Source organism: Protobothrops mucrosquamatus, unplaced genomic scaffold (genome assembly GCF_001527695.2).
Source record: "Protobothrops mucrosquamatus isolate PMUCROS unplaced genomic scaffold, P.Mucros_1.0 scaffold83, whole genome shotgun sequence".
Lineage (NCBI taxonomy): Eukaryota > Metazoa > Chordata > Lepidosauria > Squamata > Viperidae > Protobothrops > Protobothrops mucrosquamatus.
The window spans coordinates 843,727-859,059 of NW_015386460.1; the positions used below are offsets into that span (position 1 = coordinate 843,727).

At 36.2% G+C, this 15,333-nt stretch overlaps 1 protein-coding gene across 1 annotated transcript in view; it reads right to left on the reverse strand.

Moving 5' to 3' along the window:
- The window catches only part of GADL1 (glutamate decarboxylase like 1), an 89,794-nt gene extending 74,776 nt beyond the window's left edge, over positions 1-15,018 (reverse strand). The window contains exons 1-4 of the mRNA XM_015812420.1: positions 14,528-15,018; positions 4,003-4,106; positions 3,117-3,289; positions 2,279-2,405 (exon numbers count right to left, since the gene is read on the reverse strand). Of these exons, the coding sequence (XP_015667906.1) occupies positions 2,279-2,405; positions 3,117-3,289; positions 4,003-4,106; positions 14,528-15,018 (895 nt within the window). The remainder of the gene's footprint in view (positions 1-2,278; positions 2,406-3,116; positions 3,290-4,002; positions 4,107-14,527) is intronic.
- Between the last annotated feature and the right edge of the window lie 315 nt (positions 15,019-15,333).

The window sequence follows — 15,333 nt, forward strand, 5'->3', positions numbered from 1 at the left end:
TAAGAGATGTATAAATGGTCCATCATTTAATAAACAATATCACAAAAGATTGGAAATTGACTTTCCTATAATTCCTGTTTTATGTCCTTTTAAGACACACAAGATATTTAGAGAAGTAAGCAATTAGAGTAGGTTATTTTAAACAGAGATGGCTTAAAGATTTTACACAATAGATAAAATAGCATCAGAAAACTATCTTAAAGCTCTATATAATTGTTCATATAAAAAAACAGCATAAATCAGACCCAGTCTACCTATTTTGATTCATCTCAACCAAAATACAGTATGGGTTTAGAAATGTTACCTCTGAATCTTTCATCAATTAATGAATAGTGTAATGTTAACGGGTGCTCAGGCTGGACATCTTTTTTTAGTAAAAAAAAGTGAACTTGCTTAAAGTTTATTTAAAGATGTATTGCTAAGTGGTAAAGGAAATATTAGTCAATATTCTATAAAAGTGGCCTCTAAACAGCTATATAATTAAATGCTCCTTTTATATAAATGGACTAATAACACTCTTTAGTAGTCTTATCATCTTCAGAAAATTGCTGTGAATTTTCATTAGCTAGCCATATTTTCCAAAAAGGTAATTAACCTTTTGATCACTCTCATTATTTACTAAAATAAACATTGTTTTGAAGATAGTACTTTGATGCTTGTTTAATGGGCTGCTAATCCTTGGTATTAAAATCTCCTCCTGGCCCCAGGCTATAACTCTAGATGCTCACAGGTTCTGACAACTCAGACGACATGTATTAGTGAACCCCAATTTGCAATTTATATAATAGCAGGATTTCTGCATTATACTCAGCCATGATTCAAACACAGCTTATTGAATATGGCATCAATGCCTGATACTCAAATACTGCACTAAGCCATAGACTTGTGGATTACAAGTCACAGTGTCTGAGTTTCCCCTAAGACATTAAGCCAAAGTCAAACAAGCCTAGAAAATATATTGAATAGTGTCAGTATGAGCTGATTAATAATTGCATTCAGAAATCTAAGGAGCTAATTGGAAAGGTTTCTACTCTATAAACATTTTATATTGTATAGATTCTCAATGTATTTCAGATTATATCCATGTTTATTGTATAAACATAATACATAAAAAAGGAAGATGGTCTAGTATAGTTAAAATTAGCAGGAATATTAAAAAGCTATTCCAGTATACTTGTTATCAAATGGATCATGAAATCTTTCTTTCAACATAACATCTCTGATATGTCTCCTCTTGCCTGTCTCCAACTAGGTTCCAGGACCTTTTTTCTTCTTGCTTCCAAAACTTTCTACTTAGAATTTCCAACCCTGATTACATTTTTGAGCATGTATATTTCAATGAACTTGAATATATTTGTTGTTCCTATAAACTGCCTAAGATTATGTAAAATAAGCAGGTTAGAAACAATTTTAAATAAAACAAATCATAGGTAGACATTAAACTCAATTTAAAAAACTAATAAAAATGCACTCTCATATAGCTATTCAACAGAGCATGGAGATAAGCAGTAAAATGTTTTGTTGCAATTGCTACTGTATGTTCCAAATTGTGCTCTTCAATTATCACAGTCAATTCATTCCTCTCCCCGGGAGACATTCACACTTTGTCATAATCATGCCCGGATTTCTGCACTATGTTTAAACAGTTCACTTATGATAAACTACTTTTATTTATTAACTTTTGCTATTTACTTGCAAGTGACTTTTATTAATTCTCAGCATACTTTGGGTCATCATTATCACCAACAACTAATTTTTTCTTTATAGTAGGACTTCCGTTCATGCAATGAATCATGCTTTATATTATTGTAATAGGTGCAGCAGATGCAGAAAATCCATCAGCAATCACCAAGAAGGTGAAATCATTTTAGACCAGCTCAGTGGTCCATTTCAGATGTAAACTCCAAGTTTCTTAAGTATTTATAAAGCCAAGAAGGAGTATTTATGTTTTATTTTATCCTTCTCTCTCCCCCTCAGCACAAACACTTCAACATGAAGATTTTATTTCATTTAAAATGAGTATTCTGTTACATCTGAAATAAGATTTGGATTTAACAGTATCCAGGATATTAAATCAGAAATGTAAGAAAAGGAGTGGTAGATATTAATAAAGGTTCACTTCATATAAATGAAATTATGAAAATACACCTGAAGTAGCCTTTTATGTAGAAGTACCATTTCATTTATGTAGAAGTACTTTTTATTTCAACTTCTGCAATTGGAAGGATATCATTAATATATTAGGAACAAAAAGCAATTGTAACTATGATATTCATACAGGTTTTGACGCTGAATTGTATAACATCCTGGCATAACTGCAAGAGTTTGGGATGACTCTCTCCTGTGTCTTTCAATTCCAAATCAAGAAGTGTTCTCAGTTTCTCAGGAGACTGCCATTCACACACCTAAATGTAAAAAAAAAATCAAGTCATTAGAAAGAAATGTTGATGATGAGAGAACTTAAATGTTAATCAGGCTGTGTCCTAAATAATTTGCAAAATCCTCTGGCAAATTCCTTTAAAAAAAAACTTATCTGGTTTAGTCGTTTAAGTAGTCTAGAATTTCAATATATCTTAGAAACTTTTTAAATAGTTTTTATAAAATGTTTTAGATTTACAAATAATTTAAGCACAAACACAGAAGATTACAAACAACAATATTTGAATTTTAAGTTCATCTACTACTAAATCTAAGAAATTAAGAAGTGAAGGCATGATATGACATGGAAAACATTTCTAATTATTTAATAATGAGTATTATATCAAAAGTATTTTTACATTTACTGTATCAGTAGCAATGCACATTGTACATAAAGACACATTTCTGAATATGACTACTGAGTTAATAATTTAAATTAAATTAAATTAAATTTAAATTAAATAATTTAAATATTTTTTTATTTAGATCAGTGTTTCTCAACCTTAGCAACTTGAAGAGGTCTGGACTTCAACTCCCAGAATTCCCCAGGCAGCCAAGCCAGGGAATTCTGGGAGTTGAAGTCCAGATCTCTTAAAGTTATTAAGGTTGAGAAACACTGATTTAGATCATTAGTTTCTATTATATTGTGTACTTAGAAGACATTGGCTATTACTCCAATTACATCAAAGATTTTTTACCTTTTCAGTTGCATCAGATGCTTTCTTTACCACTTCTTCCATTATGATCTTACTGACCTCTTCCACAAATTTCTCGCCTGATTTTGAATCTGCTGCTGGGCCATTTAAAATAACTCCATCAACTAAGATTGCATTGTTCTTCTGTGATTTTTCCAGCTGGTTGTTCATTTCAACTGATGAAGATAAAACAAAAGCAACACAGAATTATATATGCTGCCTGTTTTGAATTGTTTTTTTCCCCAGTCAATATGTTCGGGTAGAATAGATATGCTCCAGGTACCCTCAACTGAATATGGTAAACTTATGGGACTGAGGAAACATGCCTCCTCTGCTGTACAGTAGTCCTCGACAATTCATTTAGTGACTGTTCAAAGTTACAACACTGGAAAAAGTGATTTATGACCAATTTTCATACTTATCACTGTTACAGCATCCCCATGGACAAGTGATCAAAATTCAGATGCTTGGAAACTGAACCATATTTATGATGATTACAGCGTCCCCAAATCATGACCTCACTTCTGACAAGCAAAATCAATGAGGAAGTCAGATTCACTTAACAAACAAACAACAACTGCAGTGATTCACTTAACAACTATAGCCAGAAAGATTGAAAAATTCATTCATTCAACAATTTACTTAGCAACAAAAATGTTGTGCTCAGTTATGGTCATAAATTAAAGACTACCTGTAGTGCTGCCCTCTGGAAGAACTCCCCCCCTCCCAGAGATACAGATAATCCTCACCTCCCTGGCTTTATCCTGAGGTCTGAGAGTAGTTGCTCTGCAGAGCTGCTATAATGTTCTTTTGACTGTTTTGACTATTTTCTTGTCTGAGCTATTATGTTATATTTTGTTATATTTTTGACTGTTTTAGCTGTACATACGATATGCTGTAAGTACCCAGAATGTTTTGAAGTAGGCTGCTATGAAGAAGCTAAAGTGCTCTGGGACTTTAGCATTTAAGCAGACAAGTACCAGCCACATAATACTGTTGACAAGAAAGACAAAGAAGTTTAACTAGTGAACACTGTAGTATCTGAGACCACAGAATAAAACAACAGGGGGAAAAAATCACAAAATACAAAGACTTAAAATTAGAAGGACAACGGTGGCAAAAGAAAGCAAAGAGAGGAGTTTCCTGAAGATGGTCTCCAGCATGAGTCCAAAATCTCTGGTCCAAGTGACCGACCCAGATTGGATCCTGCAATGTTATCCTGGGACATGCCTTCATTTGTGAAAGAAAGCAAAGATACTGTACCTATAATAAACATGGAGCACCATTTGAACGCCATCATCATTGACAAAATCACAACCAGTCAAATGCAAAAAGCAGCTTTACTTGGAACAACTCACATTCTGTGATACCTTTCACACATCTGCCTATCCCAGGTCATTAGAAAGGACTCAAAAGGTGGACAAAAATGCTAAATCCAGTCTAAACATCTGGCTATGTGACCAACCATAATAATATATTGAATATAAATTTTTTTAAAAATAACTTGATATAAATATCAATATCAGTTATGAGCATTCTGATTAGAAAAGAAGTGAAGGACCTAAAGGAGTTCAAAAGAAAAGTGATGCAAAACTCTCTCCAACAAACTGGAGTCTTACCATAGAAAAAAAAATCAATGATTTTTGCAATGATTTCATTTATTTCACAGCTGACCTGGAAATAAATCAGTTTGGCTCTCCCAGAATATATAATTCACAGTTTTTGCACCATAACAATCCAGACAACCATTTACAGCCTGGTCGCTCCCCCGCCCCAAATATCTGTGTAAATATATATACATAAAATGGAAGCATCAAATAGATCATCTATTTGCAAAAGACTCCACTACTACTTTTTGGTGACCTTCATTTATTAGATCACAGAATTTAATTACTTCCCCTTGGAAGTAGGACAGGCTATTTATCTAATAAAAGGAAAACAACATAAAAATTATTTGACATCCCAGAAAGGAATAAATAAAAAGGTGAAATTAAATAATTACCTGCAACTCTATCAAAACTACAAGATGTGACAATGGGGGGCAACTACTTCCATAATTCTAGAACCAAAAAAAGGTGATTATTAAAAGGATTATTATTAAATTTCCCATCCAGGAAATGAGATGGCAGGACATTAAAATTTGTTGCAGAAAATGCATTCCCATATTTGGGTACAGTTAAAATATGATGGTAGCACATTTCTTCCCAGCTGAGATTCAGCCTCTATATTTTCAAATGTTTAGGTAAACAGTCTTATGTTCTGCATCCAAAATCCATTGCTTAAGTAATTCTCTAGCTCTGTTATAGCTCAGAGATAGTAATAACTGAGGTGAAAGGTCATAAAACAGCCTTTAGCTGAAAACAACCAATCCAAGTTTAATTTCTGGTAATATTTAGTACAGTAATGCATCTTTTCTGATAGCTTTCTACCAACTATTTTATATTTTAAATTACTTTTTTACTTTTTACTATTTGAAAATTGGAATGCCAATAAAATATACTGCTATGTCTTACTAGTTTTGTAATTACAGCTTTTTCTCGTAAGTTTTCAAGGGCCATATATTTTTTAAAACCAAAATATAGTTTGTAACAGAAGACGGTTTCTAAAAAATTCTCATTTCATGATGTGAATATTTTTCTCTTTAATGTGTTTTTTTCCAACCTGCACTTAAAAAACCCACATCATCCAAAAAAATTCCAGCTATTTAGTTTATTGACATTTGTTTTTGTAACTATTCTTCGTAGTATTTTTTTAATAATTGATTTTAAAATAAATGAAACATACCCAAAGCTGAATCAGATATCAGATTAACTTCCCTTATGTAATAACTTTACAAGGTTACCCAATTTTACAATGACAATACAATGACAAAAGCATTACTAAAAAAAAAGGTATGAGTGAAAAAATGACAGGCATGTAGAAGAAGTAAGAGAATTTGTTTTAAAAACAAAACAGCTTATTGAACTTGCCTGCCGCTCAGGCTAATCTAAGGCCTGGGGTAAGGGGAGAACAAGGTTAAGGACTCTTTTAAACCCAGTTGAGGGGGCAGATGAATCTCAAAGAAAATGTTGTTTCAGACAGCAGATGCTGTGACATGACTGCTTCCTAGGTCCCGTCATATGTCATTGCTTAACAGATAGAACCTGGAGCATACAAACTCTGCTCAATTGTTTAAAGTCATATAAACAATCCCAGATCTGCCACTCTTTCTACTTTCCAGGATAGCCCCCAAATTTTTCCAGCTTACTCTATCCTTTTTTCCTAGACAGCTGGATATATCTGCAGCAAAACATGGGATATCAAATATTACCCACTTTATGTCCTATAGGGCCTACTGTGAAATCTAAGTAAATCATGGGAATGGGATTATTCGGGAGACTACTAATTTGACTATGTCAAGCACTTAATTTGAAAAATGTATACTTTTATATTTTAAACAGAAAAAATAGAATGATATGGAGAACTGTCATGCTTCAAAAGAGATATCCATAAAACATACTAGTGTCTACAAGCATCATATGGAGCAAAGTTTTACTCCAAATTCTACTTATACTACCGAAAATCCTTTTGCTACCTGAATTAAAATATGGAGATTAAATCTAAATATTCTATATATGGATTATATATATTTATATGTTGAAAGAAAATTATATCCAGCATTTCTGAGAAAAAGCACAATACTCATGATGGTAAAGCACAGAATTTGTGACTCTGCTTGCCAAATTGCTCGATTAGCTCTGGTCAGGATCCTATTGAAAAACAAAGCACATATCTCTAATGGAATTATTTGCTGAGACTCATCATAATAGGATAGCAGAGAAGTAGAAATAACATGTGAGTCAATTGATCCTCTAGCAATCACAAAGTTCTTGCACATTGAAAATAGACAATTGACGTATCTTCCAAACTCAATAGTTTTCTATCTGTGGACTCTAAATTAGTTGAATTATATGGGGAAATAAGCCATCTTTGAGTCATATTACATAGACAAAAGACACTTATCAAAAGGCACTTCAAGTTTTTACTGATTATATTACTAAACAAATAATAATAGCACCAAATAATAACACTAATAAATTGGAAAGAAAGCACAAAAACAAACTAGGTTTGTTTTTCTTTTCATTTTTTGTTATGGGAAAAAATAGGAATCTCTGCTGTTTCAACGTGAAAACCATATTGGAAAACCTATTACTTTTATATAAGTGAAAGAGGGGGAAGACTAAACTCCACACAATTATCCATATTAAGATATAAACTCAATCTGATGCAAAAAGGTCACAAAATGTCAGCAGGCTAGTAACCAGAATGACATTCATCTTATACATAAGTAGAACATCAACATATTTTAAAAATCTTTGTCCTTCATTATTTATCCTAGGAACCAAAATAGACAATAAATTTAAAATATAAAACACGATTTTAATGATCTACAAAGGTTATTTGTTGCCATTATACAATGCATTCTATTAAAAAATAAACCATGCTGCCTTGATTCATTTCTGCAGATTTTCATATGAAAATCACTTATACTGCTTTTATGCCATCATAATTCTTTGCATGCACACGACTGAAACAATGGTCACTCTAGAGATCAAAATATTTTGCTGTACTTGCCAAACCACTAAAGCAAAATTTTGTGACTGCAGTGTTGCAATATTTGAAATTATCCTACCACAGCAGAGGCAGAAGTATCTGTAGGTTCAGGAGTTTTCAAAAATATTTCTCACTAGTACCTGAAGTACCAGGCTAACATGCACATATTTAGTCTTTTTGCATATTTCACTCAAATTTATTTATTTCCATGGATTTAAAGAATGTCTAATTCCCTATGCCTCTGGGAACATTACATTACAAAAAGGCAGAAATAAAGGAACAGATGATGTCCTTTTATTAATAGATAATCCACAAAGAGAAAAGCCATACAAAGCAGAGCTTTAGATGAGCCTTAACAGAGGCTCATCTAGCCCAGCCTTGGGAAAGCTATGACTTTTCAATGCCTTTTAGAAAAGTTTTGGAAATGTTATCAAGTAAAACAATTTTAAAGCAATGCAAAAAACCAAGAAAACATGTAAAAACCAAGAAAAAAGTTAAGGAAATGATTGGTAGATTAGTGGGAGAAAGTGGCAAGAAGATGGCAAGCAACAGGGAGAAAGCAGAACTACTTAACTCATTTTTTGCATTCGTCTTTACACAAAGGGAAAAAACAGTCCAACCTATCAAAAACAATACCGTAAAAAACAGATCAGAAACAAAAGTTAAGATAGGCAAAAAAATAGTGAATATCTTCCACCCTAGATGAGTTCAAATCACCAGGACCAGATGGATTACACCCCAAGATTCTGAAGGAACTGGCAGATGTGATCTCAGAACTACTGAACAATATCTTTCAAAGATCCTGGAGCACTGAGGAACTACCAGAGGACTGGAAAAGAGCTGATGTAGTTCCCATCCTCAAAAAAAGGAAAAAATGGATCCAGGAAACTACAGACCTATCAGCCTGACCTTAATACTTGGAAAGATTCTGGACAAGATAATCAAGCAACGAATCAGCAAACACCTAGAAGCAAACAAATCCATTACCAAAAGCCAACATGGGTTTGTCAAAAACAGATCATGCCAGACAAATCTTATTGCATTCTTTGAGCAGGTGATAAAATTAGTGGACCAGAGGAATGCTATAGATATAATTTACTTGGACTTCAGTAAGGCATTTGATAAAGTAGACCACAACCTACTACTTGATAAGATAGAAAAATGTGGGTCAGACAGCATCACCACCAGATGGATTTGTAGCCGGCTGACCGGCCATACTCAGCATGTGGTCCTCAATGGAACTGCATCTACATGGAGGAAAGTGTATGATGGGGTGCTCCAGGGCTCTGTTCTGGGCCCAGTGCTCTTCAACATCTTCATCAATGATTTGGATGAGGGGATAGATGAGGAACTCATCAAATTTGCAGATGACACCATGCTGGCATAAATAGGCAACACTCCAGAAGATAGGCTTAAGATACAGAAGGATCTTGACAGACTTGAACATTGGGCACTATCTAACAAAATGAAATTCAATGGTGAAAAAAGTAAGGTTCTATATTTAGGCAAGAAAAACCAAATGCACAGGTATAGTTTAGGTGGTACCTTGCTCATTAGTAGCAACTGTGAGAGGATCTCGGAATCCTAGTGGATAATCACTTAAATATGAGCCAGCAGTGTGCTGCCGCTGCCAAAAAAACCAACACAGTGCAAGACTGCATTAACAGAGGGATAGAATCAAGATCATGCAAAATGTTAATACAATGCCTTGGTAAGGCCACACTTGGAATATTGCATCCAGTTTTGGTCACCACAATGTAAAAAAGATGTTGAGATTCTAGAAAGAGTACAGAGAAGAGCAACAAATGTGATCAGGGGACTGGAGGCTAAAATATATAAGGAATGGTTGCTGGAATTGGGTATGTTTAGTAGTTTAATGAAGAGAAGGACAAGGGGTGACATGATAGCAGTGTTCCAATATCTCAGGGGTTGCCACAAAGAAGAGGAAGTCAAGGTATTCTCCAAAGCATCTGAAGGCAAAACAAGAAACAACAGATGGAAACTAATCAAAGAGAGAAGCAACATAGAACTAAGGAGAAAATTCCTGTTAATTGTTCCTGTTAGAACAATTAATCAGTGGAACAACCTGCCTCCAGAAGCTGTGAATGCTCCAACACTGGAAGTTTTTAAGAAGGGACTGGACAGCCATTTGTCTGAAATAGTATAGGGTTTCCTGCCTGAGCAGGGGGTTGGACTAGATGACCTCCAAAATCCCTTCCAGTTTATTATTATTATTATTGTTGTTGTTGTTGTTGTTGTTGTTGTTGTTGTTACTGTTATTACTACTACTACTACTACTACTATTACTACTAGTACTACTACTATTATTATTATTATTATTATTATTATTATTATTATTATTATTATTATTATTATTATTATCCTCTTAGCTGTTATACTGTACATACTCCAAGCAAACTTTATATGGTCTAGAAGTTATTTATAAAAAAAAATGCTGAATTTTTTTTTTTAATTGCAAATGTTATACCTATATACCCAACAACAAATTAGAGGATTGAAGAGATACATTCAGGTTTGAGCAATGAGCAATCCAGTTTTTGTCCCAATCACTCTTCACTTTCCACGGACCATACTTATCAATATCCACTGTCTAGCTTAGATCATGTCTTTGTCATATGATATCTTACGAAAGGTTTAATAGCAAAAATAGATGTTCACATTATGTAACCTTTTTAGATCTTAAATCTGGTATCATCTGGGAGAAGCATTAAATATGCAGATGACACCAAGCTGGTGGAAATAAGCAATAACCAATACTTTAGAAGATTTGAAACTGGGAGGTATCCAACAAAATGAAATTCAGTGGCAAGAGAAAGCTTTACATTTAGGCAATAAAAAATCAAATGCACAGGTACTGAATAAGATATCTGGATCAATAGCAGTAACTATAAGAAGGTTATGGGAATCCTAGTGAATAACCACTTAAGTATGAGCCAGGAGTGTGCTGGAGCTGCCAAAAAAGCCAATGCAGTCGGGGTCTGCATTAACAGAGGGATAGAATCAAGATCATTTGACATGCTAGTACCACTTTATAATGCCTTGGTAAGACCACACCTGGAATACTTTGGTCGCCACAATATAAAAAAGATGTTGTGACTCTAGAAAGAGTACATAGAAGAACTACAAAGATAATTAGGAAACTGGAAGCTAAAACATATGAAGAACAGTTGCAGGAATTGGATATGTCTAGCTTAACGGAAAAAAAGGATTACGGTTAACATGATAGCAGTGTTCCAATATCTAAGGGCTGCCACAAAAAAAGGAATCAACTGCTCTCTAAAGCATCTGAAGGCAGGACAAGAAGCAATTTATAGAAACTAATCAGGGAGAGAACCAACCTAGAACTAAAGAAAATTTTTCTGACAGTGAGAACAATTAACCAATGGAATGACTTGCCTTTAGAAGTTGTGAGTGCTCCATGTCTGGAGGTTTTTTTAAAGAAGAGATTGTACAACCATTTGTTCAACATGGTATAGATCTACTCGAGCAGGGGGTTGGATTAAAAGATCTCCAAGGTCCCTTCCAAATCTATTATTCTGTTTCTCCTATTCAGGGACTTTATAATATTTATATATAACGCTATAATAACACCTTTGTTAGAATTAGATGCAATCCACAAATATTTTTGTCTAATTTAATTGCAGTTCAAAAGAGAGTTAGACAAGGTTGCACAGATCCTTATTGTATTTAACTTCTTTTTGAAAAAGCCTGTTAACTGATTCAAGCTTCACCCCTTACTATTCCCACAATTGCTAGGGTGGATATTCCACTTCTTCTATATGCTGAAGATGAATCTATCCCAGTGATGGCAAACCTTTTAGAGACTGCGTGCCCAAAAACTGGCCCCGCCCCCACTCCACCCCCTGCCCCGCCCCATTCTACCCCATCTCCCGCCCCGCCTGCCTGCAGGGCCACTCACCACCTCCAGGGCCCGCTGCAGATTGCCCAGGCAGCCCAGCAGCACTATGGTGGTCACGCCCTCTGCCTGCGCCCTGCAGCATCAACTGTGCACGATGGGGTGTGAGGACAGAGTCTTGTCTATGCTGCCTGGCTGCCATGTCCTTGGCTGCGCTGCTTCACGTGGGCCACGCTCAGGGGCGACTGTCCTTCAGGGGGGCTGCTGGAGAGGAGGGGATTGCGGGGGGAGGCAAGGCTGGGGCAACGGCACGTATGCCCACAGAGAGGGCTCTGAGTGCCGCCTCTGGCACCCGTGCCATAGATTCGCCACCACTGATCTATCCTTTTATTAACAAATGGAATTTAGGCAAGTGCTCATTTCTGCCTAGAGCACTTAACTGGTTATTTATGACCATACCACTATCATAGTAAGTTTAACCCAAAGGGAAGCCCCATTTACAGCACATTGCAATAATCCAAATGGGAGGTGACTAAGGCATGAGGGACCATGAGCAACGTTCGAGCATTGGTTTTGGAATACCTGCAGGCTAAAAGAATCATGAAAGAAAAGGTCCCAGGCATAGAAAATGAATGAATGAAATCAGCCATATTCCAACCCAAATTAGAGTTTTCATAATTTATTCTAGCTGGAAATTGGACAGATAGTGCTTTAATCTCTTCTGCCAACATAGTCTTTCTCAGACACAAAATTGATGTTTTAGTCTCCTTATTGAAGTTCCCATGTGTATGAGAACCTTTCCATGCAACAAAAATTCTTTTGAGACAATCACATTTATGATTTTACATTGTCCCTATTGTCATTGTAGCAAAAAAATTTCATTCTTCCTTCATTAGTATGTTATATAGATCATAATGAATATTTTCTTCTTAATTTTCTGTTCTCAGATAACCCTAACCATTTATCACATACAATGAGATTTTGCATGACAACAATTAAAATTTATACACAGATAATTAAGGTATTGAGCATGAATAAACTCACTGAGAATCCCTATTTTATTAACATATTTACTGTTATATATTTTTAATTATACCAATTACTGGTAGTCTGTGCTCAGAGACCAATTCCCTACAAATTTTAAGTAGTTATGCTTAATGTCGTCCCCCTTCTTCTTCCAGACATAATTCCTTTTACTTTTATGAAATGTTACTATTACCGTCTCTGGGAGATTATGAGTTTAGATTTTTTTTCTTAACATGCTGATAGTTAATTTATCTTTCAATACCCAAATATAAGATACAGAAGAATCTTGACAGACGTGAATATTGGGCACTATTTAACAAAATAAATTCAATGGCGAAAAATGACATTCTACATTTAGGCAAGAAAAACCAAATGCACAGGTACATAATAGAAGGTACATGGATCAATAGCAGTAACTATAAGAGGAATCTGGGAATCCTAGTGAATAACCACTGAAATATGAGCCAGCAGTGTGCTGCAGCTGCCCAAAAACTCAATGCAGTCCGAGGCTGCATTAACAGAGGGATAGAATCAAGATCATGTGAAGTGTTAGTACCAATTTATAAGGCCTTGGTAAGACCACACTTGGACTACTGCTTCCAGCTTTGGTCGCCACAATGTAAAACAAAATTGAGATTCTAGAAAAAGTGCGAAGAACAACAACAAAGATGAGTAGGGACTGGAGGCTAAAGATAAAAAGATAAATAGAAAAAGAATTAAAAATTTAAATTGTGCACATTAAAACTTTAAACTATATGAAACATTAAATGAAGGAGACATATCGCATGGGATAAAGTGTTCTTACCCCCATTAACCACCTCCAGCAGTGAGCATTTCCTTTGTGGCCCATGCCAATCAAACCAGACAAATCAAATTTTAATATTCTGATGGAAGGCTAAAACAATTGGAGCAATTCTAACCTCAGGTGGTAGAATTTCTATAGGGGCGGGGCCGCAGGGAAAAGGCTCTTCTCCTTGACCCTGCCTATTGGAGGCGTCTTCTGTTGGAATGAGTGGGGAAGGCTAGATCCATTGGGGTGAGGCAGTTCCTCAGATATTCTGGACTCAGAATAGGGTTTTAAAGGTAACAACCAACATTTTGAATTAGACCAGAAGCAAACTGGTAATCAATGCAGCTCGGGCAATAGTGGTGTTACATGTGCCACCAAGAACTATACATGGCACTGCATTCTGCACCAGCTATAGCTTTCAAATAGCCTTCAAGGGTAGCTACAGATATGTCATATTGTAATAACCAAATGAGAAATGACTAGGACATGAGTAACAATCCAGATACGGGCACAAGTGGTGCACAACACAAATCTGCACAAAGGACCTCATAACCACAAATGCCACCTGCTGTTTGAGCAGAAGTTATGAGCCCAGGGGAATCCCAGGTTATGCACTAAGTCTGCCTGGGATAGTGAACCCCACCCAGGACTAAAGACGATAAACAATCAGATGCTGAAGTCTCCTGCATCCATAGCCACTCCATCTTGCCAGGATTCAGTTGAAGCCTGTTCCTCCATGTAAGCCCCAAGCACTGAAAAAGGGCAGCCACAGCATCACTTGGATCACTGAGATGAAGATGTAAAGTTGTGTGTCATTTGCATACTGGTGATAGCTCATCCCATTGTGTCAGAGGATGTTGCCCAGAGGTTTCACGTAGATGTTAAAAAGGAGTGGAGAAAGTACTGAGCCCTGTGGCATCCCAAAAGAGGATGGCTCTGGGCTGGACTTCACACACCCTATCAACACTGAATGGGATTGACCTTGGAGAAAGGAGCCAAACTAATGCAATATTGTGCCACATACCTTGCAGCCAGACCAAAATGATATCATGGTTGATGGTATCAAAAGCCACCAAGAGATCAAGGAGAACAGATGGATACTCTAGTCTAGCCACATCTCATTCTCACCAGATATCATCCACAAGCATAACCAATACCATTTCTGTCCTATAACGTGGCCTGAAACCCAACTGAAATGGGTCCAGATAATCCTTTTCATCCAGGACCATCTGAACTGCAACGCACCCACTTTTTCCACCATCTTTGCTAGAAAGGAAAGATGGGAAATTGGATAAATTGTCCACACAGGATGGGTCTGATGATGATTTCTTGAGGAGTGGGTGGACCAAGGCTTCCTTAAATAGTGCTGGGAACACCTCATTCTTCACCGATGCATTAATCACTTCCTGGACCCACCTGTAGATTATCATCCTGGAGGCTTTCAAAACCAGGAGGGACAGGATAGCAGGCAGCTGTGTTAACAGCTCTAAAGACCCTGTCAACTTCATTTGGTTCAACAGGCCAGAGGCAAGTCCATTTCCAGGGCAAGACTGTTCCCTGGGTATCTCCAATGGATCTGTTCCACACTTGGTCTCAAACTGAAAATGGATTTGACCCATTTTGTCTGTCAGGTATTCAACAAACTCCTCTGCATGGCCTTGTAAGTGATCACCTGAGTTTTCCTTCCCATGGAGGGACTGGGTGACCTAGAACAGAACCACTTTGTGGATGCAAAAAAGCTAGAGAAATAGCACCATTTTGCCACTCTTATTGCCAAGATGCAGGCCACTGTCTCTTACCAGTGTCCAATCAGATTCTTTCTTAGTTTTCTTCCAACACTCTAGCCATCTTTCAGCCCTTTTCACCACCCTCAGCAACTCCATAAACTATGGGGAGTTTCAGGAGCAATATTCAAGGGTCTTGATCTCTCTCTG